Source organism: Tetrao urogallus (assembly GCF_951394365.1).
Source record: "Tetrao urogallus genome assembly, chromosome: 3".
Lineage (NCBI taxonomy): Eukaryota > Metazoa > Chordata > Aves > Galliformes > Phasianidae > Tetrao > Tetrao urogallus.
In genome coordinates, this window is record NC_136815.1 from 49,486,688 (window position 1) to 49,513,346 (window position 26,659).

At 41.0% G+C, this 26,659-nt stretch overlaps 1 protein-coding gene across 1 annotated transcript in view; it reads left to right on the plus strand.

The window, feature by feature from the left end:
* MTCL1 (microtubule crosslinking factor 1) overlaps nt 1-26,659 on the plus strand; it is a gene marked incomplete at both ends in the record, with an annotated part of 98,405 nt that overhangs the window by 6,393 nt on the left and 65,353 nt on the right. Inside the window, 2 exons of the mRNA XM_079533618.1 lie at nt 4,272-4,496; nt 6,392-6,550. Coding sequence (XP_079389744.1) covers nt 4,272-4,496; nt 6,392-6,550 — 384 coding nt within the window. The remainder of the gene's footprint in view (nt 1-4,271; nt 4,497-6,391; nt 6,551-26,659) is intronic.

The following is a 26,659-nucleotide window of genomic DNA, read 5'->3' on the forward strand; positions in this document are numbered from 1 at the left end:
GGCAATGGCTTCTCTTCTGACAGGCAAGCCTTCAGTTCGCATGGTACAGGTATGCAACAGCATCATCAGTGTTCATTTGGGCTATGTAATGTAAACTGCACCCACGCTTTCACCTTTTAGCTAATACACCTTGACTCAGTAGGTGGACATGACAACAGTGCATCCTCATTCTTTTTCTTGTCCTCTGAAGTCTGGGGGAATCCCACAAGTAGAGTGGCTATGTACACATGTCCCTGTGCTGAAGAGCCGCCCTGTGACCTCAGGTGGGTGACCCCTTTTAGACTCCAGACAGCTGGCCTCTAAGAAGTCGTTCATAGCAAGTAAGCAGCAAGACTCAGGAGCTAGGAGCACAATCAACTTGGATTTCTACTGCAAATTTAGTTTGCTGCCAGCTGAAGTGTCTTTATTTCCCACATTTCCGTTCTCCCTTTCTTAAAACCAGCATGACATCTGGAAAGAAAAGCAGTTGAGCTTTTTCCTAAACGATGTGTTTTCTTGTGGGACTCTTTGCTTGCTGCTGTTCTTTCTGAAGTCTATAACTTTATTACCATATAATTAAAGGGGATCAAGAGGAGGTTCTCATTCCCTATGGGAGCATACAGAGAAGTGAAGCTTCTACCTGCTCTTAACCTTGGAACTTCAATTACAGGTTTGGGATCTTGGAGCAGGTCCTCCCTGTTTAAGGCAGGGAGCAGGCTCCCCACTTGTTAGATGCACAAAGACTGATGCTGGCTTCCTTATTTGTTTATTTTAATTAGTCTTAAGTGCTTATTCTGGTCTCTCTTTTCAGTTCTACAAAATTAAAGTCCACAGTATGAAACTCAACGCCTCTTGAGAGAAAGCTTTAGTTCTCACTCACAATAATAACAGTAATAACAATATATTTGAATGAAGTCAGGAATTGGAATTATCAGAAGCTTTGGCCAAACTTCTAGTCAGCCTCACATTTGTGTCAATGGAATGTGTCAATGGAATTCCCACCCAGATGTCTGCTAAGGACAGGGAAAAGGCTTCTTGCTCTTGCTGGCTCTTGGAGGATTGCATTACCATGCCTGATGTCTCCAGCATAGAATCATTAAGGTTGGAAAAGACCAGTAAGGCCATCTAGTCCAACTGTAAACCCATCACCACCATGCCCTCTAACCCCTACCATGCTAATCTGGGCCTGCAGCATCACTCCACACCAACAGCGTGGACAAATGAACTTTGCTTCCTCTCTTTTCTGTGCACACATTGCTTCAGAGCAGGACTGGAAGCTGTCCTGGTTTCATAGGTACAGTTGTTACAGCTATGACTTAGCAGGTGCTGACACGAGGTTTCGATGCCTGAGTTCAGTGCTGTGGGTTTTGTTGTCATATTCTGAGAACAAGCTCATGTCTGTTCTGCAGCTAGTAAAAGTCTACCCCAGGATCCATATTTCTGTGCTGCCATACAATATCTGAAGGACATGCAGTTGCTCTGCATTTCAAAGAATGATTATTTCTGATACTTCAAGAGATGATATATTTGGACTTGCTCCCATACCTGTATGTTTAATACACAAAAACAGGACTTCATCTTGCTGCCCCAAGAGGCCCAGTCTATTCCATGAGTTTTCCTCCCCTGGCTGGCAGTGCCCTCAGGTACTGGCCCTGGGAAGTGCAGCAGGAGTGGCTGTTGGCTGCAGCCTGCACAGCCAGTTTTCTGCTCCCTACACAGATTCATTTTTTCCCTCCTTGAATTTGAATGTGTATTGCTGCATTTTAAAACTCCTCCAAAGGTTTCTGCATTGCTGAATATGAAGGTTAGAACATGTTATGATTTCTATATAAAAGTTTGGGGAATGGAAAAAAAAAAAACGCTTGCAAGTTTTTGGAGAATTTTTTGAGGCAGAAGGACACTGAATTAATGCACAGGGTGACCTGAAGGCAGGGAGAGCTCCTGTGCCCACACAGAGGGTTTGTGACTCGCCAGTTTCAATGGGATGCTGATTGCAGGGGTTGGCTTGTTTGAAATGATGATGGTTTCTGTTTCCAAATTTGGTGTTAATAAATACTTTGAGAGTACAAACATAGTGGATTACTTGTTGTTAGAAACGGACCAGATTTATTAATTCCAGAAACTGGTACATAGACAAGAAATAACTTTAAGAGATAGGTAATAAAATTACAGTTTGCAGGCCACTTGATACACTAAAACCATTGCTTCGTTCTTGAAGTATAAATGTAGGATTATAAACTAGATCCCATGGATTTAGTGGTAACAGATATTTTCCTTCATTACAGAATTGTGTTGAAAAAAAACAAATCTCAATTTGCAACCAAATTATTTATCTAACATTAGAGTTCTGAAGATGATTTTAAAAGTTAATTGAGCTTAAATCTGGTTGTACTTGATTCATTTCCTGAGTCTGCAGACAGCCTTAAGCAACAACTCTGGTCCTATTCATGCCAGAGGGCTGTATTAGCTCTGACAGCTGCAGACTGCACTCTTGGCACCATCTCCTAAGCCAAAACACCTGGCTAATATACTGCTAACACAAAAATGTACTCTTTTTCTTATGTTCAACAGTTACTGTTATTCTCTAACCAATTTCTAAAACCTTGGCATTTTCTTCTGCATCTCCATCTGTATTGAGTACCATGTGGTATTGCAGGGCTTCCGAATATGTCACTGCTGCAGAGCTCACTTCTGTTGCTGTGCTTTTACTCCGCAGTCCGGGTATGGCTCCAGCTTGATGAAGCTCATTTGGGAGTCACCCAAAGGCTCCTCCACCTGCACAAATGCCCTTCTCCTGCAGCTGCCCCAGGCAGGTCACAGCCAGGGTTGGGTGTTCCTTAGCTTTAACTCTGCAGAAATCTGAATATGCTGAGAATGCATAGGAATATGGTGGGATTGGGAGAAAAGCTGTCTGTACTTTCTGAGCATTTATGGAGAATTGTGTGGAGACCTTGGAGGGCCATGCTCGTGGGAGCAGAGCCTTGCTGCTGAGCTCGGAGTGGGCATTTCAGAAACAACAAGCTTTGGGCTTTCCCAAGATGTGATTTATGCTAGTTCAGCTAATTTGAGTTAAAAGATCATTGTGAAATATTCGAGTTTTTGTATGTGGCTGGGATTTTTGTGGGAGTAGCGCTCCAATTTCAACATAACTATGCTAATAAGGATACAGAAGCTGGACGTGTCTTCTTTTGGTCTACTGGTAAAGGTCAAGTGGAGTGAGATGAATGAGAAATAAGCTCCAGGTGGCCCTGGTGTTTCAGGTGCCAGTTAGAAGTCTGAACTGAAATAGCAGTTCTGCCAGCTCAGGTGCAATTTTTGCTTGAAACTTATTCAAGTTATGTTTTTTGCAGAAAATGTGGTTTTTATAATATCAAATGCAACATAAAGAAAACAATTTTAAAATTGGTACTTCATTTCATAAGTCCTTCTCCTCGCTCTTTATTTTTTTCCTCAAAATTAGTTCAAAGCTAGTAGAGGTTTCCTCCCACACAGTAGCTGAATGGTTCGTACCCCTGAGCTTGGAAGACCCTTGTAAGAGTTTTAGCCCAGGATCTTCAGCCTTGCAGAGATTAAACAAATGAGAATGATAGAGCTTATCCTATTCAGCCACAAATCTTTAAATCTGACTTGAGAGAGCATGAGCTTCTCATGGAACAGTGTGAAACTGGGGCAACTCAAGATGCCCAGAAAGGGCTGACCAGGCCATATTCCCATGGCCTCAGTTTTATTTTGTGGTCCTGTTACACACACAACCAAAAACCATTCTCTCTTGCACTCCACTATCTGTCACTGAACATGCCCATGGTGCTAGGCTCAGGTGGGAAAGCATCATCATACAGAGTTGTTTTACACTTGGCATAAGGTAGGGGACAATCTTGTTTTTAGGAGTCACAGATTGTTAAAAATACACTTCACACAGAGAGGCTGAGGTTCTTTATTAGATAGATTTACTCTAATCTAAAGTCGAGGCCTTGGTTCGTGTAGTAGCAAAGTATCACATGTTTGTTATTTTAATTAGAGATAGTAAAACAAAGGTGTTACCAGTTTCAGGAGACAGGTAAGCATCTGGTCTGGCTTTAATTATTAAAGCAATTGCAAGAAAAGTAACAAGTATTCATTAGTTCAGCCTAATTATTCAATGTCGGGATGAAACTTCAGTTCCTATGAGTTCTGAAGCTGCTCACTGCAATCTGTATCACCTTATTAGTGGTATCCTAGTGACCACATTTCCTATTTCCTCCCATGGGTGAGATCTAGAGGTATGATGGAGCACTGTTTTGCTTTTTTCCCAGGATGAGCTGGATGAACTGCGGGCTGAAATGGAAGAAATGCGCGACAGTTATTTGGAGGAAGATGTTTACCAGCTGCAGGAGCTCCGGCGAGAGCTGGACCGGGCAAACAAGAATTGCCGCATTCTGCAATATCGTCTCAGGAAAGCAGAACAGAAAAGCCTGAAAGTTGCACAAACAGGCCATGTGGATGGAGAGCTCATTAGGAGCTTGGAACAAGATTTAAAGGTAGGTGAGAGATTTGTATTCACAGTGAAAGGGAGCAGAACGGGGTTTGGCTCCCTGTAAAGGAAGTGAGGGTGACACATGAAACAGGCAGAAGTTCTCAAAATGTCAGCACCAATTTTCTTCCTCGGCAGTGGAAAACAAATGTTCATCTTCTCATCATAAGAAGATGTGTTAGCAAGTAAAAAACATGTGCTTAGCCTCAAATGAAAGAAAGGCTGTCGAAATTATATTGCTGCACTTGAAAGATTTAGAGGGTTCTGTTTCACTGGCTTTACTCAAAACCTTAGATTTCCAAAACTGTACAAACAAACCCTGATATGCTTCTCCCAATTCATATTGTTTCCTTCCTTTCACTTCTTGCTTAAGTCAATAACTGGGAAAAAAAAAAGTCACCATTTCATTTCTTCTTGCCTAACAAGCTATTCTCATACAGGAACAGACTGTTACAATGTCTTAGAGGAACAGACAGAGAATAGAAATGCTATTCCCATATAAACCAATTCCTGTTTAAAAAAAAAAAAAAAAAAAAAAAAAAAAAAAAAAAAAGTAGAAATAGTGTTCATACTAAAACAATTTTCACATTTTTCAGAAATGTTTCCATCATGGCTAAGCTTTATGTAAGCATGATGCTTATCTAGCTTTACTTGTTATCTTTCCAGCTATCGCCATCATGTAGCTGTTTTGAAAACGGTTAATGGCTGGAAGTAGTAAGCATTTGGTGCTTGAAAATGCAAAACATAAAACCTTCTGAAGTTGGATTTGTTGGTTCCCAGCAGTAGAAATCTGAATGACGTATCAAGTGATCAGACCTTTCAAAATGTCTGACTCAATTCTCTCTTTTATGGCAGGAACCAAATGATAACTGTATCATAATAGAAGTGACAGATTATTCAGCAAAAATCTTGGCCATGGGTATCCAGTGTCTTGGCTTGCCTAGGCCACACTGAGTTTCCATGGAAACTACAATCAATACTGAGAGCACAGTAACACTATTAGAGCAAATTCTCAGCTACACAACACTGTTTTCACTGTTTACAGAACTGTTTAGCCAGCATATCAAAATCCATAAACTTATTTGCCGTAGCTTGAGTTGGCACGGCACTGCACCCTCCCCATGCCTTGGTTTCAGCCCAGATGAGGTTAGTAGTGCACCGATGTTTTGTCGTTGCTGAGCGAAAGTTGTGCACCTGGGGCCAGGGTGGGTCACAGGTTGGACATGCCTGATCTTGTCCATAGATCCAAATGAAAGAGATCATCATAGAATTATAGAATGGTTCAAGTTGGAAGAACCCCAAGGATCAAGTTCCAACCCTGATAATGAGTTTCTTAATTTGCTTGCTTTGTTTTTGCTGAATTTTTGTAATTCAGTAATTCATCATTTTGCAATGAATCAATGTTCTGAATTGTTTGGTAATAAATATTCTTTCATGTTAGTCTGGACTCATAAAACCTAAGCTAGAATATATTTCTGTTTTCTTATCGCTCCTGCCAAGGTATGATTGCTGCTAGAGAAGCTAATCTGGGTAGATGAGACTGTTGCATGGATGTGGCTTTGATGGATGACCTGTCAACTATAAAGCACTCTATCTTTCATTTTATCCATGTGATATGTTGGGACTTTGATGTGTAGCCTTCATATCTGCTTGTTTCCTCCTGCTGTCCATGACACTGCCTTATCATAATGTAAAGAGGATGGATAATCAAATGTGTGTTCATCTTGGATTAGAAATGAATATTCATTTTGGTATTCAGAAGTCTTGGAGCCTTTAATTGGCAGTCTCGTAATTGAATTGAAAATCTGTTGTCTGTCTTTTGGATCCTTTCTTCTGCAGGAAACATTCTATAGGTGTTGTTCCTCGTGGATCCTCTTCACGTGTTTGTGTTTTTCTGACCAGGTAGCCAAAGATGTTTCTGTCAGACTGCACCATGAGCTGGAGAGTGTGGAGGAGAAACGTGTTAAAGCAGAAGATGAGAATGAAGCCCTGCGGCAGCAAATCATTGAGGTGGAGGTATCCAAGCAGACGCTGCAAAATGAGCTGGACAAGCTAAAAGAGGTAAGCGATAATCGGGAAAATTGTATAGAAGAGTGTTGGTAGCTAAGATGGAAAATTTGGAACACAGGACTAATTCTTGTGTGACATGCATGCAGATATTGCTTGTGCAACTGTCTGAAAGGTCTCATTCCTTTTGTTGTGCATCTCAGGTGTGTTGGTAATTTACAAATGGCAGAGAGGTAGGTGAGTGGTGTTGTGTGCCTTGTCCTGGGCTCCTCACAGGGCTTCTGTCTCATTTTAAAACCAGCTCCTGTCAGCCTCTTCCTATTGGAGCAAAGCTGCCTTTGATTTGCTGCCAGCTATCTGACTCCCCTTTACCCAGACCGGGACTTCCACCTATTTTAGAGTCAAATGAAGTGTGCGTGACTCATCCCTGAGAGGTTAACTTGGATAGGCAAGCTGCTGCCTTGGCTGCTGCTCTTCAGTGGTGACAGTGGGAGCCACCAGCATGAGTTAGGCAGCAGGAATGTGGTCTGTAATATATAAATAACATTGCACTTCAAGCACAGAAACACTGTTGAGAAGAGGGATCATCTCAATTTGAGCTGACATGTAGTTGTACTGGGTGAAGTGATGATCCTTGGTGCAAGTGAGCTAGGAGCAGGAGACAGTAAAGGAGAGCCAAATACTAAATATGTCCATATCCCGGCCTGTAGCAGTATTCCTGTTCTCTTGTTTGTACAGCAGATTGGCAGCTCTCAGCCGCTGCTCAGTTCTGAACCAGATTGAGATAGAACGTTCAAACTTAATGAGGTAAGGCATTTATCCTCTGAGCCCTAGTCAGATTTAGAGAGCTGGTGCAATTATGTGTTATTTTAATCTTTCAAACAATGTTTGCAAGTCAACTGGCGTAAGGCCTGTTTCAGTTTCCTAAGAACAAATTTCTCTGTGTGTTTTGAGTTCCGAGGATGAAGCAATCCAGAATAAGAGTTTTGAAGCATTTTGTACATAATGGAGCAGATTATCAGCAGTTGTAAACATCAGCATTGCTATGATAGCATCCTCTAAGGAGGACACAAAAGGAAAGACTGAATGATATTTTATCTTTTCTTCTTTCTCAAGGTTGTTTGTGAACGCTGTGCTTAACGGACATGATAGCATGTTACAGGGTACTCAGTGTATATTTCACACAAAAATGCCACGTCACCACAATACCTAATGTCTTGTTTGTTGTTGATCAACTAGCAGTTTGCTAGATACTGCTTGATGATCTTTGGGATTATAAACAGCTCGAGAAACTAGGTTGTGAATTGTGGATTCTCAAACTAACTCTAACCAGGCTGAATTTACTCCTTAGATGACTAAGCAGAGCAGGGAAGATCAAAAAACTCAGCTGTCTTCTTCTGTGCAAGTAGAAGTGAGATATCCTCACTTTGGAAGCAGAATTGCCCCCACTTAGAGGCAAAGACTAGTGGAGAACTAGGAAAAGAGGAGTGGTGCAATGATGGGATGTATTCGTTGTGATCTGGGTGCACAGTAAAGCATAAGGTGTAGTAGTCACAGTAGATGGGTTTTCATACCATGACTGGTGTTATATCAGAAAGGCAGAAAAAATGTCACAAGGTCACCGTGGGTTAGAAGAGGGAGGTTTAAATCCTCCATGGGTCACATGAGGACAGATGAGCCAGAAGTTGGAAAACACAGTGACATTTGTGCCAGATATTAGAATATTTGCAAAGCAGTTTACATATGGCTGAAAAATACAAATTAAAACAACAACAACAACAACAAAATCCCAGTTCTCTTGTCCCAAAAAATGTGTTCAAATAACTACTGGAAGAGACTCCTCTTTACATTTACATTTAATATGTACAAAGCTCTGAAAGAATGTATTAAGGTCATGCCAGTAGTAAAATCAGTTCTTTATATGCCAGGAGAAAAGTGACCCAAAGGCCATGTAGCTTCTTCCCATTTCACTCTGCCTGTGCATCTTGTCTATCCACAGGCTGGCACTTCAGAGGAGTATCCTTTCTGCTCAGCCCTGGAGCATTGCCCAAGACCCCATTAGGTAGCGTTCACTCCCTGATGCAGCTTACTGTCTCCATATGCTAATTTTCCATAATATCCTTGACTGCTTGCAGCCCATTTCATCTGTCTTCTGATCTATAGAAAGATTTTGTCATGTCTATGTTCATGTTCTCTGTTTAATTCAGTGCTAACTTCTGCTTTGTCCTGCTATACAACTCCCTCAGGTCTAATTTCTTTCTGCAGCAAATAGCATATATATTGATTGCCTTTTCATATCAGAATTGTACACATCTCTGAAAGCAATCTTTCTTTAAAGCTGCCTTCATTTCTATAATGTTCTTTTGAAGAATTCCTAAACAGTTATGAGGTTCAGAGGAGGTATGTATTCTTTCATCCCAGTGCCTATTTCTATCTTGTGTGATACTTTCAGCTGGACTTTTCTGTGTGAAATAAATACAGATTTACTCAATCTAGATAAAATTCTTAATCTCCTTCAAGAAAGCCCTGCAGTTTTAGCTGGGGTATTAATTTTTGCCTTATCCCAACTGCATAATTTCAGTAGATAGGAGATAAGCTTTCCTGCTTAGTCACTAAATAACAGTTCTCAGCTTTGCAATAAATGGGAGCAACATTACAACAAAGAGGAAGGTTGACAAGAAGTCATCTGTCATGGCCCGTGCTGTGTTCTCATCTCCTGCTCTGCTGCTGCGTTGCAGCTAATGCAGTTTCCTTCCCAGATGCTTTCGGATTCGCAGTTCACAATGCGCTCTCTTAAGCTTTTGCAAGATCTATCAAAAAATACATCTAGATTCTTTTGTTTTGTGCTGGCACCTTGTCATCATCAAAATATTCTGTTTTCCACTGACAATTCCAATTAAGAGCCTCCTGATCACAGGTGAAACACCACCTCTCTTTCTCATTTTTCCCTAGGCGTCTGTGTCCCAGCAGCCTTTCTCAGCATTTCCCATAGATGTGTTTTGAGCTGAGGTATGGATGAGTCTTTTCAGCAGCAGTTTTGGATTTTATCTGGTTTTTAGGTTTGCTAATTAGAAACCATTATTCTCTAATTGTGTTCATCAGCAGTCTGGCATTCACTGTGTTAAATCGTGCCACTTCATTTTTTTCAGTTTTCTTAGCCAAAAGATATTATGGAGCTTTCCTTTCCCCTAATTATTCTTTTTTTTCTCCTTTCTTCTTTCTCTCCGTCCCCCAATTTTGATGGTGTGTTTTTTTTTTCCCACTGTGAAGTTTAATCACTCTTTCCTGAAATACTTCCACTGGTTCTTTTGAAACTATTTCTTTTACTGGATAATAGTGTTTCTCTGAATATTTCCTAACTTTACCGGTGGTGCCAAGTTGTTCTCCTTCCGTCTGCTTCCAAGTGCTGCAGTACTCCAAGTGGTTCATTGAATTCTTTTCCCACAATTACATTCACCTACGTTTTCAGTTTTCCTTTTTTTATTATTACTACTCCAGTCTTTTCAGCTGGTTTGGGGCCTCCCTTTGATGCTTTTTTTTTTTTTTTTTTTTTTTTTGCGGCAGCTGCTTATTACTTTCTCCAGAGCTTCAGAGTTTTCCTACTGCTGTGAATGCTTCTTTGTAGTACATCCTTTGCAAAATTGCCATGTCCCTGAGAGCTGCCCCTTCTAGGAATTTGCTAGGATCTTCTGTGACTTATCAAAGCTGCTGCTTCCTTAGAGCTTTAAAAGCAAAGGCCGTGTTCCATCACAATGTGAAATAAGTATGTGCATCACTGCCACGGTTTGCATGCTTTTTTCTTTTGTTATCTAGGTGTGTCTAGGTTATTAACAGGAGCAGTTGAGGAAATAGAGAGCCAGTAGAGTTAAAAAACAAATGACTCTGTCACTGGCACATCAATTCAGCAGCATCCCTTCAACTGTCATTTTTTCCTTCCTTGTTTCCTAATTCAGCTCATGGGAAATGCTGCTGTAAGTTGATCATTTAACTTGACCACGAAGCATTCAGAAAACTCTTTCCAAACATTCCTTTCTTTGACAAAATGATGGAAATTCCAGAAGTAAATATATAGAGGGATGCAAAATCAATTTTTTAAAAGTTAGGACAAATCTGAACTGGTTGCTTATATAACTGTAATTACAAATTTTCGTCTGTATTCATTAGCATACACTTTTTAATTGTATCATCCAATGTTTTTTTCTGCTGTACCCTTGCCTCTTGCAGAGTACGTATGGCTCATTTCTGCTGAATGGTTTCTACTCACATGTTAATAAAAGATAAGCTTTCTTGTCCTGCAACTGGTTCATCTTCTAACTCTGAACAAGCTATATTAAAAAACGATGTGAGAAATATATTCTCCATGCACCAGAAGGAGAGGCCAGTGTTGCTTTAAATCTGCAGTGATTTCCACCAGTTCAGTAAACTGAATTCTTTTACATTCATGTGAGCTCATGCATTGCTGAGTATTAATTCTATTAATTTGAATAAGGCAGTAGCTTATTTTTCTGTACACTTAAACTTAGTTTTACTAATTTTAAGATCTATTTAAATCATGGCAGAAAACATTCCCTTAATCAGAGGCTCTAAAACATTGATGCAAAACTTGTAGCAGCTCTCTCCTGAGCATCTACAAAGATGCTAAACTTTCTCAAAAGCTCAACTTTGACAACAGCACATGGGTTTCCTTTGAGATGTGAACATCCTTCCCTCTGCAGCTAACCCATCCTAATTGTCACTTCCTTGGAGTCAGGAGGGCACCTCTAGGGAACATTTTCCCTTTATTTCTTTGGCCCCACTCTGGAAAGTGCTTAAACAGTTCTTGCCGTCTGTCCCCAGCTTGAGGCAGTCTCTCAACTAAGATGTTTCACAAGTAAGATGATCTGGAAGTTTAAACAAGTGTGAAATCATGTTTGTAAAGTGTCAGGTGATAACAAATTCCCTTGCAAGTAGTATCTCCCAGGATAACGCTCTCTCTAAACCTCTGTACCTGGGGAAGAATGAACCACCTCTGCTATTTACAGTAGAAATGAGCTCAAAAGGCACAGGACCTGCTTCTGGCTTCTCTGGGAGTGAGCTGTTCTCTTACTTGCAGCTGCTAATTGTGTATTTTTGCCTGTCCTTTGTCTGGGTTTGGGCTGCAAGCTGGGGAAGAGAAAGAAGCTGTGCCACGGGATCATGAGCTGCTTGGGATGGGCAGACAAAGGCTTGGGAGGATTAGGGGAGCAGCTGCAGAAGATCTGACATGAGTGCTGTGGTTTAGCAAGAAATGAATGAGAACTGTATCACTGGGAAGAAAGGGGCATTTATTGCTGGGGGACAGCCATGCTGAGCAGGTGACTATCTGTGTGTATTGCCACTGAAGCAGCAGGGGCAGAAGGGAGCACCATCCCTGCCTCCAGCCTTCCAGGCTGTCATGATGCAGGCCAGGTGCCCTTGTCACTTGGGGAATCACTGCCACTTGGTGCAGAACCATTGCTGCTGCTCATATCCACTGGTGGTGTTACAGGGAAAGGCAGAAGCAACATGAGAGAGCAAGAAAAAACATTTCCGCTTATTTCCACATGAGAGGAGAGAAGTGGAAATCCATTGGCCGTTAGTAATCTCTAACATTTCCCTAGGATACAAACAGAGATGAGAAGCAGTGCATGCAATAAGTGGGACTTTCCAGGTTGCCCTTGGACATTCTAATACAATGCCTTCTCCCAAGATTCTCTCATCTGAGGATCACTTGCTGATGGGGATGCTGTTGCACCTGAGCCTACCCTCTTCTCCACCCCTGCAGTACTCGGTGTTGGAGGCCCAGTTTGAGAACCGTTGTTTTCAAGACAAAGTCATTTTTTGCTAAAATGCATATTCCTTTCAACAGAGTGAAAAGCTGCTTTTGATACTTTCAAAAATGGTATAAATACCTGAAACGAAATATATTTTGAGTATATTATTTATGAATAGTTTTGCTCCAGAATATGTATGCACTGCTCTGTTTAACATCACTGAAGGTAGAGAGTGTGTTTGTGATAAAAGAATGTACTATAGCTCTCTCATTATAGTATAGCAAAATGAAATCTGCAGACTGCTTTCTAGAACTCAGTGTGATGGCCTGATTTTCATCACCTTGAACATTTTAAGTAGCACACAATCCATACAGCATATGATTAAATTATTTCAGTCTGAAGTCTCTTTTCTCAACTGTATTAACACACAAGCATAGTGCAAAGTAATGTACAAGAAGCAGAGACATTATTTTTGGTAAAAAGAATACTTGTCTATAGAAAATACTGCCCACATTTTCATTAGCTGGGAGTTCATGTGCATTTACTAAGATAGCACATAGTTCTGCAATCGTTTCCTAAATGAAACTGTCCTGAAAAGGGTGAAATAGGATTCTGCCACAAAGTGTCTGATTTCTATGGTGTATACATTTTCTTAGTTGGCAGTGATTTTAAATGGTGGCAATTTTCTGAGAAATGGACAAAGAGAAGACCTGCAAGCCACAAATTCAAATAACATTAAGAAGGCTGAGCAAAATCATCATCTTGACTTAGTAACCCCTCTGCTTAGAAGTTGCTGCTTGTGACAGTTCTAAGTAATGAAGTCTTCTGCAATAATCATAACAAAACCCATTAACTGCCTGAAAATTTTACTGTAGCATCACTGTCTTGTGTTTTTTTTTCTTTTTTTTTTTTTTTTTGTTCTTCTATGATAAATAATGAATTAGTACTTAAACCATAGTGAATGATTTATTATCATTATGGCATTTCAGGAGCTGTAGAAGTAGTTAAATGCTCTGCTCAGTGCTGATGCCCGCATTGAGAGTTGGTGGAAGGCAAGGGTATGGATCTGCCTCTACTCAAAATGCATAGCAGACAGGAAGCACTCTCAGTGAACAGAAGCTTTTTTTTCAAGGAAGAACACTATATCTTCTAATTTACTGCCTGTATTTCCTTCTTAGAAAATGTAAACATACATTTCAACAAAACCACAGTTTTCAGAATGTCTAGTGCCAGTCTCTTATGCCAAAATGTTTAGTGCCTCTCATAAACACTGCATGCACACAGAGCAGTATCTGCACCTGAATTTCTGATTTGCCAAATAAACTGCCATCAAGCTCTAGCTATATTATAGCTGTTTGTTATTTGACCACACTTGCAGGCAATCATCTGATGTTGCTTCCCAGTCCTACTATAATATTTGAAGTCAGGAATTTCAATAGTAATGCTGATTATCAGATCCAGTTTTACATCACCCAGATAACGCGGCCTCCTGTTACTCAGATGGAGCAGAGCCTCCGCAGGTGGCCTTCCTGCAGATCACCCCATCTCTGCTCCTCTGTACTCTGCTCGGCCTCTCTTGGCCTTTGGGTATGGAGAAATATCCTTCAAATCTGCCATAGCTGGAGGACTGCCCTGATACTGCATAGCTATAAGAGAACCTTTGTACAATGACTAAATTCCTCTATGCCCCATTAGTCATGTATTTTTCTTAGTATATAGCAGAAAGCTTTCAGTCACTGAAAACTGCTGTTCTTGCAGGAGCTGGCATGGAGATAACCTCCACGAAGCTCAGGCTGTACATCCTTCCCCATCCTCTACCCGGTTACCAAAAATAATCCCGCTGTGTGTCGTGTGTGCTTCAGCAGTGACAGTGCAAACAAAGCATAGCCTGTGTGACATCGGTATAAAACATTCATGGGGAAAATATGGGCTTGGTTTTGATATTTTCCCTTATTCTGTCAACATATCCTTAGCAAGGTCTTGTAAAAATTGAGTAGCGAGTCCTCAAGTGCTGTTTTTTGGGGAGAAAATATGGCGTGCTCTTCAAATTCTGAATCCCGTTCCAACTGATGAAGACGGCACCATTTGTGCTGGCCAAAGTGTAGGCAAGGCTTTGTCCCAGGGCAAGTGTATTTTCATCGTTATTGGGTGAGCGCAAGCTGGGATTTAAAGATGGAATATTCACAGTGAGCATACTGCAGAGCTGATGAAGACTATTTCTCACCTTTCCACTTTCTGGTGATATCCAGAAAGCTCTGGCTGTCTTGCGCCTATCTGACATCAGGCTCAGAGGAACCAGCCTGGACCACGCACAGCAGGGAGCTCCATCTGAGTGAAAAAGGGAGTCTAAAGTTGTCAAGAAGCACCGGTGATTTGCTGGGTGAGCTCGGAGATGCTGCTCCTGCAACACACAGCTGCCGTGCTGCGTTTTGGCTGCCTGGTGGGGAGTGACCGCCAACTGCTTTCCTATCACATCCCCAGTAATTTTATCCACACGTCTGGAGCTCTGGGGAGCTGGGTGGAAAAGAAAAAGAGACAGTCTGGCACGGTGAGAACAGGAATGTTGGGAAAGGTGCTTTCGTATCAGTGTTGCTGTGGGCGTTGCAGTGGTGGTGCTCCACATAGGAGTGGGCCTTGGCACACAGTGCTGGCAGCCCTGGGGCAGCACTGCTTGCAAATGTCTGTGCTGCTCTGGAATGCCAGAGGTATTGATTTTTGTCCTTCTTTGAAAGGGTTAATGGATTATTTCTCTTCTCAGATTAATTATTTACACTTGCTTCTCTAGCTCCATTTTAAAAAGGAAAATATAACTTATTGCACAGATAACTTATGAATTATTAACATCACACTACTCAAGCTGTCAGAGGATGAATGAGGGGACAAGACCTGGCTGCCTTGCCAAGTTTCACATTGTCACACATTGCCACACACTACAGCACTGGGCTATCCTGCTTACCTATGCCTGGTGCTACCACCAAAGCCCAGTGTTTCTCCTTGGACACCCATCTGACATTCAGACAGCCATAGGTTGGGCAGAAGCCACTGAAAAGGACTGAATTGTACTGAAAAAACCTTCCAGTGTTTGAAGGAACAGTATAAACAGGAGGGGGAATGACTGTTCAAATGGGTTGAAAGTGATAGGGCAAGGGGGAATGGTTTCATACTAAGACAGGAGAGATTTAGGTTAGATATTAAGAGGACGATTTTCATGCAGAGTGTGGTGACACTGGAACAGGTTGCCCAAGGAGGTTGTGGATGCCCCATCCCTGGAGGCATGCAAGGCCAGGCTGGATGTGGCTCTGGGCAGCCTGGTCTGGTGGGTGGCAACCCTGCGCATAGCAGGGGGGTTGAAACTAGGTGATCATTGTGGTCTTTTCAACCCAGGCCATTTTATGATTCTATGAATAAGCCCCAGTCAACTCCTAGATACTGGGACTGAATGGCAGTACTGAGGCTGTTTCTTCCTTTCTCACTCTGCTGCCTGCAGTAAGCACAGTGGAAAAGCAGAGTCAGTCAAGCAAGTAGAGCAAAGGTTTTAATATATAAAGAAAAAGCTTTTAATATTGAGGAAAGGGTTTAATATATTCTTGTCTGAATATGAATGTTTTAGGTTTTGCACTAGTTATATTAGCTGAAGAAGGTAAAGTGGGTTGATATTTAGGGATGTCAGCATAATGTCTATGTGGGCAGAGGGAGCACAATGATCCATCTGAGTCTGCCAAATGTACGTATTGGTTTATTTAAAGACTCTTTCTCAGGGATCATTCCAAAATAGTTCAGCTCAATCTCTTCAGCAGGCTTTTGCTACAGTCCTCTGTGCTGGTAGAAACTGGAGCTTAGGTGGAGATGGGCAAATGCAGCTCATCTCAACAATACTTTGCTCAGCATTCAGAAAAAAACCTCACCCTTGATTCTGCTGGTGCCAGAGGAGCAGATTTTATAGCGACCAAGGAGTGAACAAACCAATTAAGACATAAAAAACACTTGTAGGGCAGAGTTTAGTCTGAAAAGATAAGATTTTATTCTTTACTTACTTCTTTCCTTAATGTTTGTGGTCACATATAATGCAGTTTTCTGCCAAAAATAATTGAGGATAATTTTTCATTTCCTCTTTCAGTTGTAATGAGTCTGGTCCTTCTGCTTTCCCAGTGCCTTGGTCATGTGTCTTTTATGTTGTCTTTTATTAATCTGTTGATTAGCAGATCAACAGATTCTCCAAAGCTAGGAGACACAGTGCACTTCACTGCAGGTGTCACAAACTGGGCTATTCTAGGGGTAGGTTCTAATAATAGTCTGGAGAGGGACTGGGAAGTAGGTCCTACATTACTAACCAGGATGTTGTCGGTGTGCATATGTGCTGTGGAGATTTTCAGCACTGTAGTTTCTTTACTTCAAGAAGATGAGGAGAAAATTTGTCAGAGTCTTGCTCCAAGGGAAGGCATTTTCCAAGCAAAGAGGAGAGCCTTGTGACAAGTATTGCTGCATGGGCATTTCATGCATGCTTCATGTCCTCACTCAGCTTTCTTAGAACCAGCAGTAACAGAAAGGCTGTGGACATGGTAATCCACAAGTAATGCTCCACAAGTATTCAGAGTGTAATACTGCACATGACATACAACACTTCTTCAAGTAATATGAATAGGAAGATCTCAGAAGCACAATTGCATGAGTTTTCTTAGCAAACAATAAATCAAAAAAGATTTAAAAAAAAAGTCGCTCAGTTGCTCTGTACATTATGATAAGTTTCTTAAAGCAATCAGCATGTAATTCACAGTATATGAAGATTGTCAATGCTTTCCATGTTTCAGTGGGACTAGTTACTAATAAAGGCATTCTGGCAACTGAAGCTGACAGCCTGTTAACAGGCTTTAACTGCGACTGTTGATTGGATCTTGGCACCTTTATTCCAGGTCATCAGCTAACGTAATTGATGGGGACAGGAGCACTAATTACAATGCAAAGGTTGTCATTCTTATCATATTGCAGTCTGATCTTTAAATCTGAGGCCAGCTTTTCCATTCCTTTCCTGTTCTGAAGCTTTTTTTGGTGATCACATGGCCATCCTACCCCTTGCCCTGAGGCCCTGCAATTGGGTCAGGCTCAGTTGCTCAGAGAGGAGAATGGAAATAATATGAGATTTCCGGAAACGCTGGAGCAATTGTGAAAGGAAATAGCTTGGATACATCTCCCACCACCAAAGTCTCATTTTACTCTTGTCTAACAAGGAAAGGTTGCAAGGAAAGGGAGATGCAATAATAACCAGTGTGGGGCTTGTAGAGGAGGAGGAGAAGTTGAAATTCTTGGAATACTTCTGATTTAGTCTTAATTTGCTTGTCAGGGCTTCTTGTGTCACAGTGCCTCATAGCTGATTATCTGTAATCAAGCTATTTCAAACAACGGCATTGATAATAACATTTCTACTCTCCCTTTGAATTCTTTTGCAAAGGGTTAAAACCTTAAACCAGGTCGCCAGTTTGACAGTTGTAAGAAAGATTGTTTTTACCATCTGACACTGCCAGCATAAAAGAGACAAGGCATCATTAAGGATTTATGGAGTTTCTATTTTCTCCATTAAAGTACAGACTATTATTTTCAAATGAAAGATTTAACAATGAAATCATTAGTGACTGTACATTTACATGTTCTTGACAGCAGTTATGGCTATTACAACTGGGCTTTTATAGTATGCATACTGGGAACAGTTTATCTTTCCACCTTTACTAGGAGGTGCAGAATTTGACCAGTAATGTGCAGATGTCCATTTAGTCATCAATACCCACAGGTCTTTTAAAGGTGGTAAAATAGCTCCTTGTCTTTCCACTCTGTTTTATTTCCTTAATTGCAGACATAAGGTTTTTTCCATGGCTGGATGTTAAAAAGGCAGCACTGGGTAGTGATATGATGAAGATACGCACACTGAAATACGACATTACCTTGCAAGCAAGGAAAATCATTCTATGTTAAGCTTAATGGACTTTAGCATTCAAATCATGTGAGTGTTAAAATATGGGAGAGACTTGATGACAGTTCCTATATGCTTCCAAAGGATTGGAGATGAGGGAATTGGATCCCTGGAGCTGTCAAAGGTCAGATCGCTGCCTCTTTGGAGCTTGTAAGGGAAGCTGGCTCTGCAACGATGGCATGTCAAACCTTCCCAGGTAACAGTGGCAATCTCTGGAGGCAGATCGTGTAATGAAAAGGGTTTTTTTTGTCCCAATTCATTATTCTTACAGGTCTAGGGAAATCTAACTACTAGTAGGCATCCAAGCCTAGTTACTTTAAACCAGTTGCTTTAATTGGGCATTCAATAGCAAAAAAAAATTCCATGAGGTTTGCTAAGGTAATTTGAATGCAGCCAAATAAAATGTCAAGTTTTCAGTATCTTGCAACTGTGTGTACACTGAAGCATTGGGTTTACATGATTTAAAAACCTTCCATTAGCACCTTCTGGTGGAGTTCTCACTCCTGCCCCCATGGTGCAGGGGCTAGCAACTGCGCAGTCCCATTTCCCCATCTACAGAACTGTTCTGTCTGCTCAGACTGTCAATTCAGCTGCGTGGCAACAGGTAACCAATTACAGCTTCGATTTGGTGAGGTTGAGCATGCTAGTTTAGAAGAGTATTTCTGTTCTTGAAACTTGTATGTAAAGCAGCGTCTGGGGTTCACTGAACAAGCAGGCCTTCAAAGTCAGTCTGTTTAGTTTTCTTCTTGATTGCTGGTCCCAAAACCTCAGTATGGTATCAGTTTTGTTCATAAACAGCTGTAGAAAAAGTGCTGTGATGAGCAGACTGTATTCCTTGGCACAGACCTGCCACTCTCCACTGTAATCAGCGCAGTTAGCCTGTTCTTGCAATAATACATCCAAGGACACCATCCAACCCGCCAACTTCTGCCTGTGGTGGCAGCTGTGTAAATCATTTGTCTGCCACGAGGCATGGAAGGGAATATATGTCCTTGCCGCTGCTTGCTGGACATCAGGGGGAACTAAGCACCCAGTGCTCCCCTGCAGAATGCCTTGCAGCCATCCCAGTGCCCATGCCCTGGCCATTTGCAGGTTGCCTTCCTATTTGTTGCATGTTGCTGCATGTTGCTGCCTATCTTCTTCTGGCCGCTTCTGCTCTTTGGTATTTTGGGAGGATTTACTAAACGCTGCTAAAGTAAGGGATGCTGGAGCCATGCTCAAAGTGAAAATTTAGCGGTAGCAGCAAAAGTATGTCTTAATTCTGAGAAGATTTAATAACTGCTGGGATTGTAGGCGCTGTCTGCATTTTCCATCACAGTTCTTACTGCGGTTTTTTTGTGAAAGGGAACCAGGAGGGGGAAGAAGATTATAATGCCCAGATTTTCATAGGCCAATGGTACAAAGGGTGGGATTGTGGAAACAGAACAGCTCTTTTAGATATAAAACTTGATAAATTGCTTCACTGTAATGACGCTCAGCAAAAGCAAGTGAGTAGCAGACAAGGAATGTAATTTCAATTATGCCATAAATTCACTTTCAGTTGGCACAGCTATCAGAGGGCAGACAGAATTTCCTTCCTTATTTTAATGAAATACAAGTACTCTGTATTTCATTTGCAATTGCTATTTCTTCTTTGGTGCAGCATAGGTTGGAAGAGACATCCCCTTTTTCATTATGAAGATTATTTGCATAGAAGCCTTCATGTATCTGTGTTATTCATCCCCTACTTTTTTGCTATGTGAATTTCCTGTGATGATCTCATGATGTTGACAGCATTCCTTGTGATGGCATAAACAGAGATTGATGCCTTGCTTTCATATTTGGGTGTGTTAGGGAATAGCCACATTCAAATCACTACTCAGCTACATCCAGGGAGCCCTATCTAATGGCAGAGTGAGATGCACTTCAGACACAAGGTAGATCCTCTGCTAATGCTGTTGCTCTCAATGACAATCTCTCTGAATTTCAGGGGGGTTTAAATAGTAGCAGGAAAAGATTCATGCATGAAGAAGAAAGAGCACGTTGAAAATAAACTACTATTTGTTACAGCTACTACAAATAAAAGAGTTACTGAGAAAAGATTGGGAGTGCACAGGGCTGTCTTGTATGACAGTACCACTGCTTAGTGTATGACTAGCTCTTTCATACTCACAAAATTGAAAAAGAGGGATGTCAGGGTGGTTATTGACATTCAGTGTTATATTTGGGGCTACCAATTTGGCTCATTTGGAGACTCTTGCTATAATTCACGGTACTTAATAAATCATGACATGCAGTTTTTGGTGTGATTTATTCCAGGCTTACTGATGGGTTAAGAGTGGGACATATAATTATTTTAAACAAACACTGTTCAGTTGTCGACGGTGTTCCTAATCTCTTCAGTAGGGATAGGCATGGAGATTTGAGGCCCAGCTAATATGCAATGAATTCTTATGCTCTCAGGGCAACCTCTCAACCACTAAGTTAGTCTAGGAATAGCTCTGAAAATATCTTTAAGTACTGTATTGGTTTTCATCTTGCAGTGTGTGGCCAAAGAATTTCTGCCATTTTGGGGTACCAAATCACAGCTTTTAAAACAATCTTTAAACCCCCATCATTTCTCTTCAGTATTTACTACAGAAAAAGTGTTTTTGCTGCTTGTTTATGTTTCTGCCTCCTTCCAAGACCAAGTGACTTTTCTACTGGTGCAGAGGGTTGCCAGAGGCAGAATCTATTACAAAATAACTTGTTTGGTAGACAGTGTAAACAAGTCACCAGCCTGTGAAACTCACTGCTGCATGATTGTCACCCAAGGGCAGGGATTTAGGAAGACTCAAAAGAGACGAGGCACGCATCTATCTACATATAACAAGTAACCAGACCTGTAATGCAAGTCAAAATAATACCACCACTTTCAGAAATGAAGACAACACTGGATTTAGGGTTTCTGTGAACACTGAATTTGGAGATTTACCCAGGATACCATTAGCTTGAAGGGATTTCCTGCAAGATTTTCTTATGTTTTTTCTTTGAGGTACTATCAGTGATCATCCCCAGCTTCTTTCCCATAGGGAACGTGTGGATGTCTCTCAGTCTGATATGCATAACCTTACTTGAAAACAGGCTCATTGAAGATGAAAAGCTTCCCAGCCCCAAATTCCCAGTAGAAGATACTGTACATCTGAACTGGCCATAGACCGAAAGCCCAGGTTCATCATCTTCCTCCATCTGAGTTACTGGAAATCCTCGTTCAAATGTCAAAAGGCTATCTCTGTAATGTGTTCTGGCAACAGATTTTTTTTATTCTCAGTACAGCTTCCAGACATATCTAGCTTCACTCGTTGAAGCTTTTCATCTCCTCGGGAACTTTAATTAAAAATAGTACATCCTAGTAATTCAGTTGCTTGTATAATTTTTCCCTGGTAAAATAAATTTAAGTAGGCTGTATCATTTAGCTGCTTACTGATGGATCATTATTATTTTTTTTAATGGAAACCACTAGATGAGCATACCATCTGTAATTCAAACAAACCAAGGTCTTTAAATTTTTTTCTGCCAATGGTGAATTAAATGAAGGTAATATTATGGAATTTCTCGCAAGTCATAGGGTCCAGTTTTTAGCTGATGCATGGTTTTAGCAAGGCTTTTTAGCAAGGTTTAGGCTACCGTCACTGTTGTATAATCTTAATCCTGCCAATAGTAAAATAGGATTTAGTGCTGCTCTATACCTACCCAGCAGAGTTGGAGTAAACAGGATTTGTGTGGGTAGGTATCTGAAAGGAACAGCTGCAAAACATATCTGCAGTTGCTTTTGGGCTGCAGCATCATGGGAGGATTTGGGTCCGGGCTCCATTTAGTGGCAGAACTACTCAGCACCCATGCCTGTGGCCAGAGCTCAGCCTAGCCTTTTCTTTGATCACTGACTGGGGTTAAAAAGTGACTGAGTTTTTAACTTAGCTGGGCAGGGATTATATAAAGTCTATTGATACCCTCACTGGACTCACGAGATTTAATGTAGGAAAAAGAAAGAAAGGAATAAGTATGACCAGAGCATAAAAATCATTCTCATATGGGTGGAAAGTGGAAAGAAAGAATGAAACAAAACAGATGCTAGGCGTATAGGCTGTGACACTGTTGTGCAAATGAGGACAAGAGGTAATGCCATGCCACCTCAGTACTGCTTGGAAAACACAACTGGGAAGATTCTAGAATTTTGTTACATCTTTATTGTTATTCATTCTGTCCTCTGTCACTGGGGAAAGGAATGGGGATATTACTGTATATTCTCCTTAGGCTAGTTGAGCAGGAAGGACTGAATGACATTTATCTAAGACTAACACATAAAATAGTGTCTATCTGCTTCCCACAAGATTCAAGTCTCCAGGCAGAGCTTCATAACAAAAGCTCCTTGCCTGCCCTTTCCTCTCCACCCTGCAGAAGTAGGCAGCTTTGTCAGCCAATGCCTTGGTTGTCACTCCATCAGACACTAGCATTGCCCACCAGCCTCACCAGAATGGTTTGAACAGGGGTCTGCATGCCTGATAGGGTGGTGCTATTAGAACCAGGGTACTACACTTCTGAGAACTGCATCCATTCCCACAAAACTGACATCTGATGTGTCTTCCTAATGCTGCCCTCCCTGAAACATTGCTCCATTGAGAGGGCTCCCCACTGGGCTTCTTCTGTCACCCCAGATCTGTTGTACAGAAAGATGGAGCAGTGTTGATATATGCATACAAAATGGCTCCAAGCCCAGGCTAGAATCAGTTTTCCCTGCACTAGCTTGGAAATAATGACAATCTTGAAATGAGACTCTTTGCCCACTTTGTAGGTAGGGTTGATTTAGAAGTCCTTGCTCACATTTGTGAAACAGTAGGTAGTGACATGGAGGATCTAGGAATTGAAGGCTACCTGAAATGGAAGTATTCTCTTCCCATCAGACCACTTGTTTTGAATTGATTCAGACAATTAGGAATTAAACACTTAATTGCAAGTAACCTTATTCTTCAGTAGTGAAATGCAGTTTTGTTTTTCAGGAATCTGGTATGCTTGATATATCTACTTCTGACTCATGTTCTTTCTGTTCAATGGGACTTCAAATGGCAGATGGGAAGGGTGATATGGGGAAGGCTTTACCAAGAAGCTGAAAAAGGCAGAAAATGGGAAGGTTTGAACTTGCTTGCAGGCTATTTCTTTCAGCCAACATTCAAAGACATGGAATAGCAGGGAGTTACTGATGTCAACACCAAGGCTCTTTTGACTCCCTGCTCACTACTCATGGCTTGAAAAAAGTGCTTGAAAATTTTTTGAAGTTTGAAAGTGTTTTTATTTTACCTGTATGTTCTTCTAGGACATGGCTTTCTTAAACACAGGTAAATCCTTCCTGTGCTGTGCATGTGACACCTAGCATCAGCTGGGATAAATTCTGCTCAGAGAGAGTGGAAAACAAGAAAATGCAGGAGCGCTTACTATCTTTATGCAGAGAAATTCTGCATGGCCTTCTCTGAGTGAATACCGAGAAGCATAAAGTACAGAGAAACTCGAGTGAGAACTTTCCAGAGCAGTTAACAAACTTCTTGTTCTACAATGCCCATTCCTTAGCCCTTTGAGAACACTGAGAGCATTCATCTGAGGATGCAGGGATTAAATTAGTGTATATTCAAGCAAATCTGTTATAATTTGCAGTGGATGTTAAACAAGAAATTCTTGAACAGCTGGAGGTGGGAGGTCTTCAACATTTTCCATTGCAAATGTTAATGTATCTAGCAGACAGAAGGAGTATTATACAAAAAGCTAATACTTTCAGATTTTTCTGGTGGTGACCTATAGCAAGAAGGCCTGCATTTGCATTACTTCTATGGTACTTTTTTCATAAGGAAAGGATGAAAGCAAGGAATAAAGAGATTTAAACTTGAAGCCTATTGTTCCTGCAAAAGTATCATTCAAAGGAGAAATGAAAACCTGCTTAAAAGTAGAAAGGGATAAAACCAAGACCTGGCAAGGCGGAAATGTTTTTTGATTCTAACTAAAACTTCCAGTTAGTAATATATACACCCAAATTCTTCAGAAAAACTTTTTCTATCAGAGAGACCATTGTAAGATTGAAATAAAGTCTTGCTCAAATCTGTGGCATAAACTGATACTGTGGGCAGGTCTCCTACCTATGAGTGAGAGTCAGGGGAACACACTGCCAACTGTGAAAAGGTGAGCAACAGCTGCAAATCTCCATCTTCCAATGATTCTCCTGTAACGTGGCTGCTGCCTTGTTCTCTCCAAGATATTCTCTTTGTCAAATGAGTGTTCATAAATTACTTCTGTAAACCAAGAATTTTCATACCAGTCTCCAGCATGTGGCAATGATAGTGGAAAAAAAATCAGTTCCTATCTTGGATTCATTTGCTTTTTGCATTCTGTTAGACATTGCTCTAGCTGTTTTCCGGAAAGGTGTGTGTACCAAACTTGTTAACATTTGCACCATGTGGCTGTGATTTAGATAATTTTTTCTCTGTTTCTAAAATTTATGGTTAACTCAAGGAGATCCTTGTCCAAAAAGAACAGAAACAGGCAAATCTAAGTCAGAAGCATGGATAGTGATTGTGAGAAGGCCCAGCTAGAAAGCAGAAAGTGCATTTCTCTGTGGGCACTGGAGTAAGGCACTATGGATGACAGCAGGGACAGTCGCCTCCAGGAGTCTCTCAATTACTTGAAGCAGGATTTTACCAAGGAGTGAAGAGGAGGCTCATGGAAGACCTTACAGAAGCCTTCCAGCTCCTAAAAGGGCCTATGGGAAAGAAGGAGAGGGACTCATGGAATGAAGTGATAGGACAAGAGGTGACGGCTTTAAACAGAAAAGACAGGAGATTTAGATTAGATGTTAGAAAGAAAGTTTTTACTCATAGGGCAGTGAAGCACTGGCACTGCTGCCCAAAGAATTGTGGGTGCCCCATCCCTGGCGGTGTTCAAAGCCAGCTTGGATGGGGCCCTGGGCCGAGGAAGGTGTCCTTACCCATAGTAGGGAGTTGGAAGTGGATACTTGTTAAGGTCTCTTGCAATCCAAACCTTTCTATGATTCTACGAACATTTCAGTCAGCTCTGCAAAGTATGTCAACTCTCTTTACCTAAGCAGCAGAATTCAAAGATAATTTTATTGCATTTTATGTAAGACTTAAAATTGAATGTGGTCTGAAATTTTAACTGTAGCACTGTGTGTGGCCAGTAAAGTGCCACGTTGCTGCTGAGGAGCCTGTGGACTGCTAATGGCTATTCTTAGGGCACCTGTTGATACCAGGGATGTCACTGAAGAGCAAGTCACTTCTACTTGGTCATTGTACACAGATGTAGAGAAAGGTCTTCAGATTATGTCTCCATTCATTCTGTGTTCTCTGTACTGAAAACTTGAAATCAGGCTAGACGGGGTAAAGTCATTGTGATTTGTCATATTTTGACTATAGTGATGAATTATACAGAGAGAGGATCAATTAGGCCTTTCAAGTTAAAGTAGTCCTTTCAAGTTATGTACCTTCTTAACTCAAGTTATGTACCTTCTTAACCCTCTGGAAAAATTCTTCACAGACTGTCTGTAAGCTGACATTTATAACCTGAAGTAATCATTGAGGATTGTGTTTGATTCCCATCTGGAACACAGAAAATTCAGCACTGAATTTTCAGCCCAATGTTTTGGAAACAGACAGACACATGCTTTCCATTCATTGTATGCAATAGGAGCCTCAATTTTGATGAGATGCTCAAGTGAAATTGCATAGCTAGTAAAGGCTGTAATGGGTAAGTAAAAGTATCTATGCTGTCTTAGTCAGCCCTGTAAATAAAATACATAGATGTTGGGCATGTAGCATATAGTGTTGTAGTGCACTTTGCGCTATTATGGAAACATCCATGGAGATATGTTAGCAATATCAAATGGAAAAAGATAAAAGTAACAGTGGTGTAGTGGCACCATCTCTCTCCCTGTACTTATTTTTCTGCCCACTTTAAGCAGGCAAGTCTGAAAAATTTGGTAGTAATCTTGTCAAACTGTTGAACTGCCAATCAGATCAATTTTACACAAATCCCAGATTTGCTTCCCCCCTGCATCCCATAAAAATGCCATTTTAGGCAGTAATCCCCATAGTTTTCATGGCAGTCTAGAAAAAAAGTTTCTACTCAGTCTTTTGTAAGTTCCCCTCCCTGGACAAAAATTTAATCTTCTCTTTAGAAGTGTTTGCTGAGCTTTGTTTTCACTAATTGTGTTAGATAGGTTTCTCCACCTGTCATAGCTCTTCTGATCCTCTGAGGGCCTTCGTGTTTACTATAATATTGCCTTTAGTCAGATAACATTTCACCCATATTTTTTTACAGTATTTCCATTTTTATGAAGCCTAGCTTTTTATTACAATAGCCTTGGCACTCCTGGTCAGCCACTCTCAAACCCAATAAAAGTATCTCTCTGCTGGA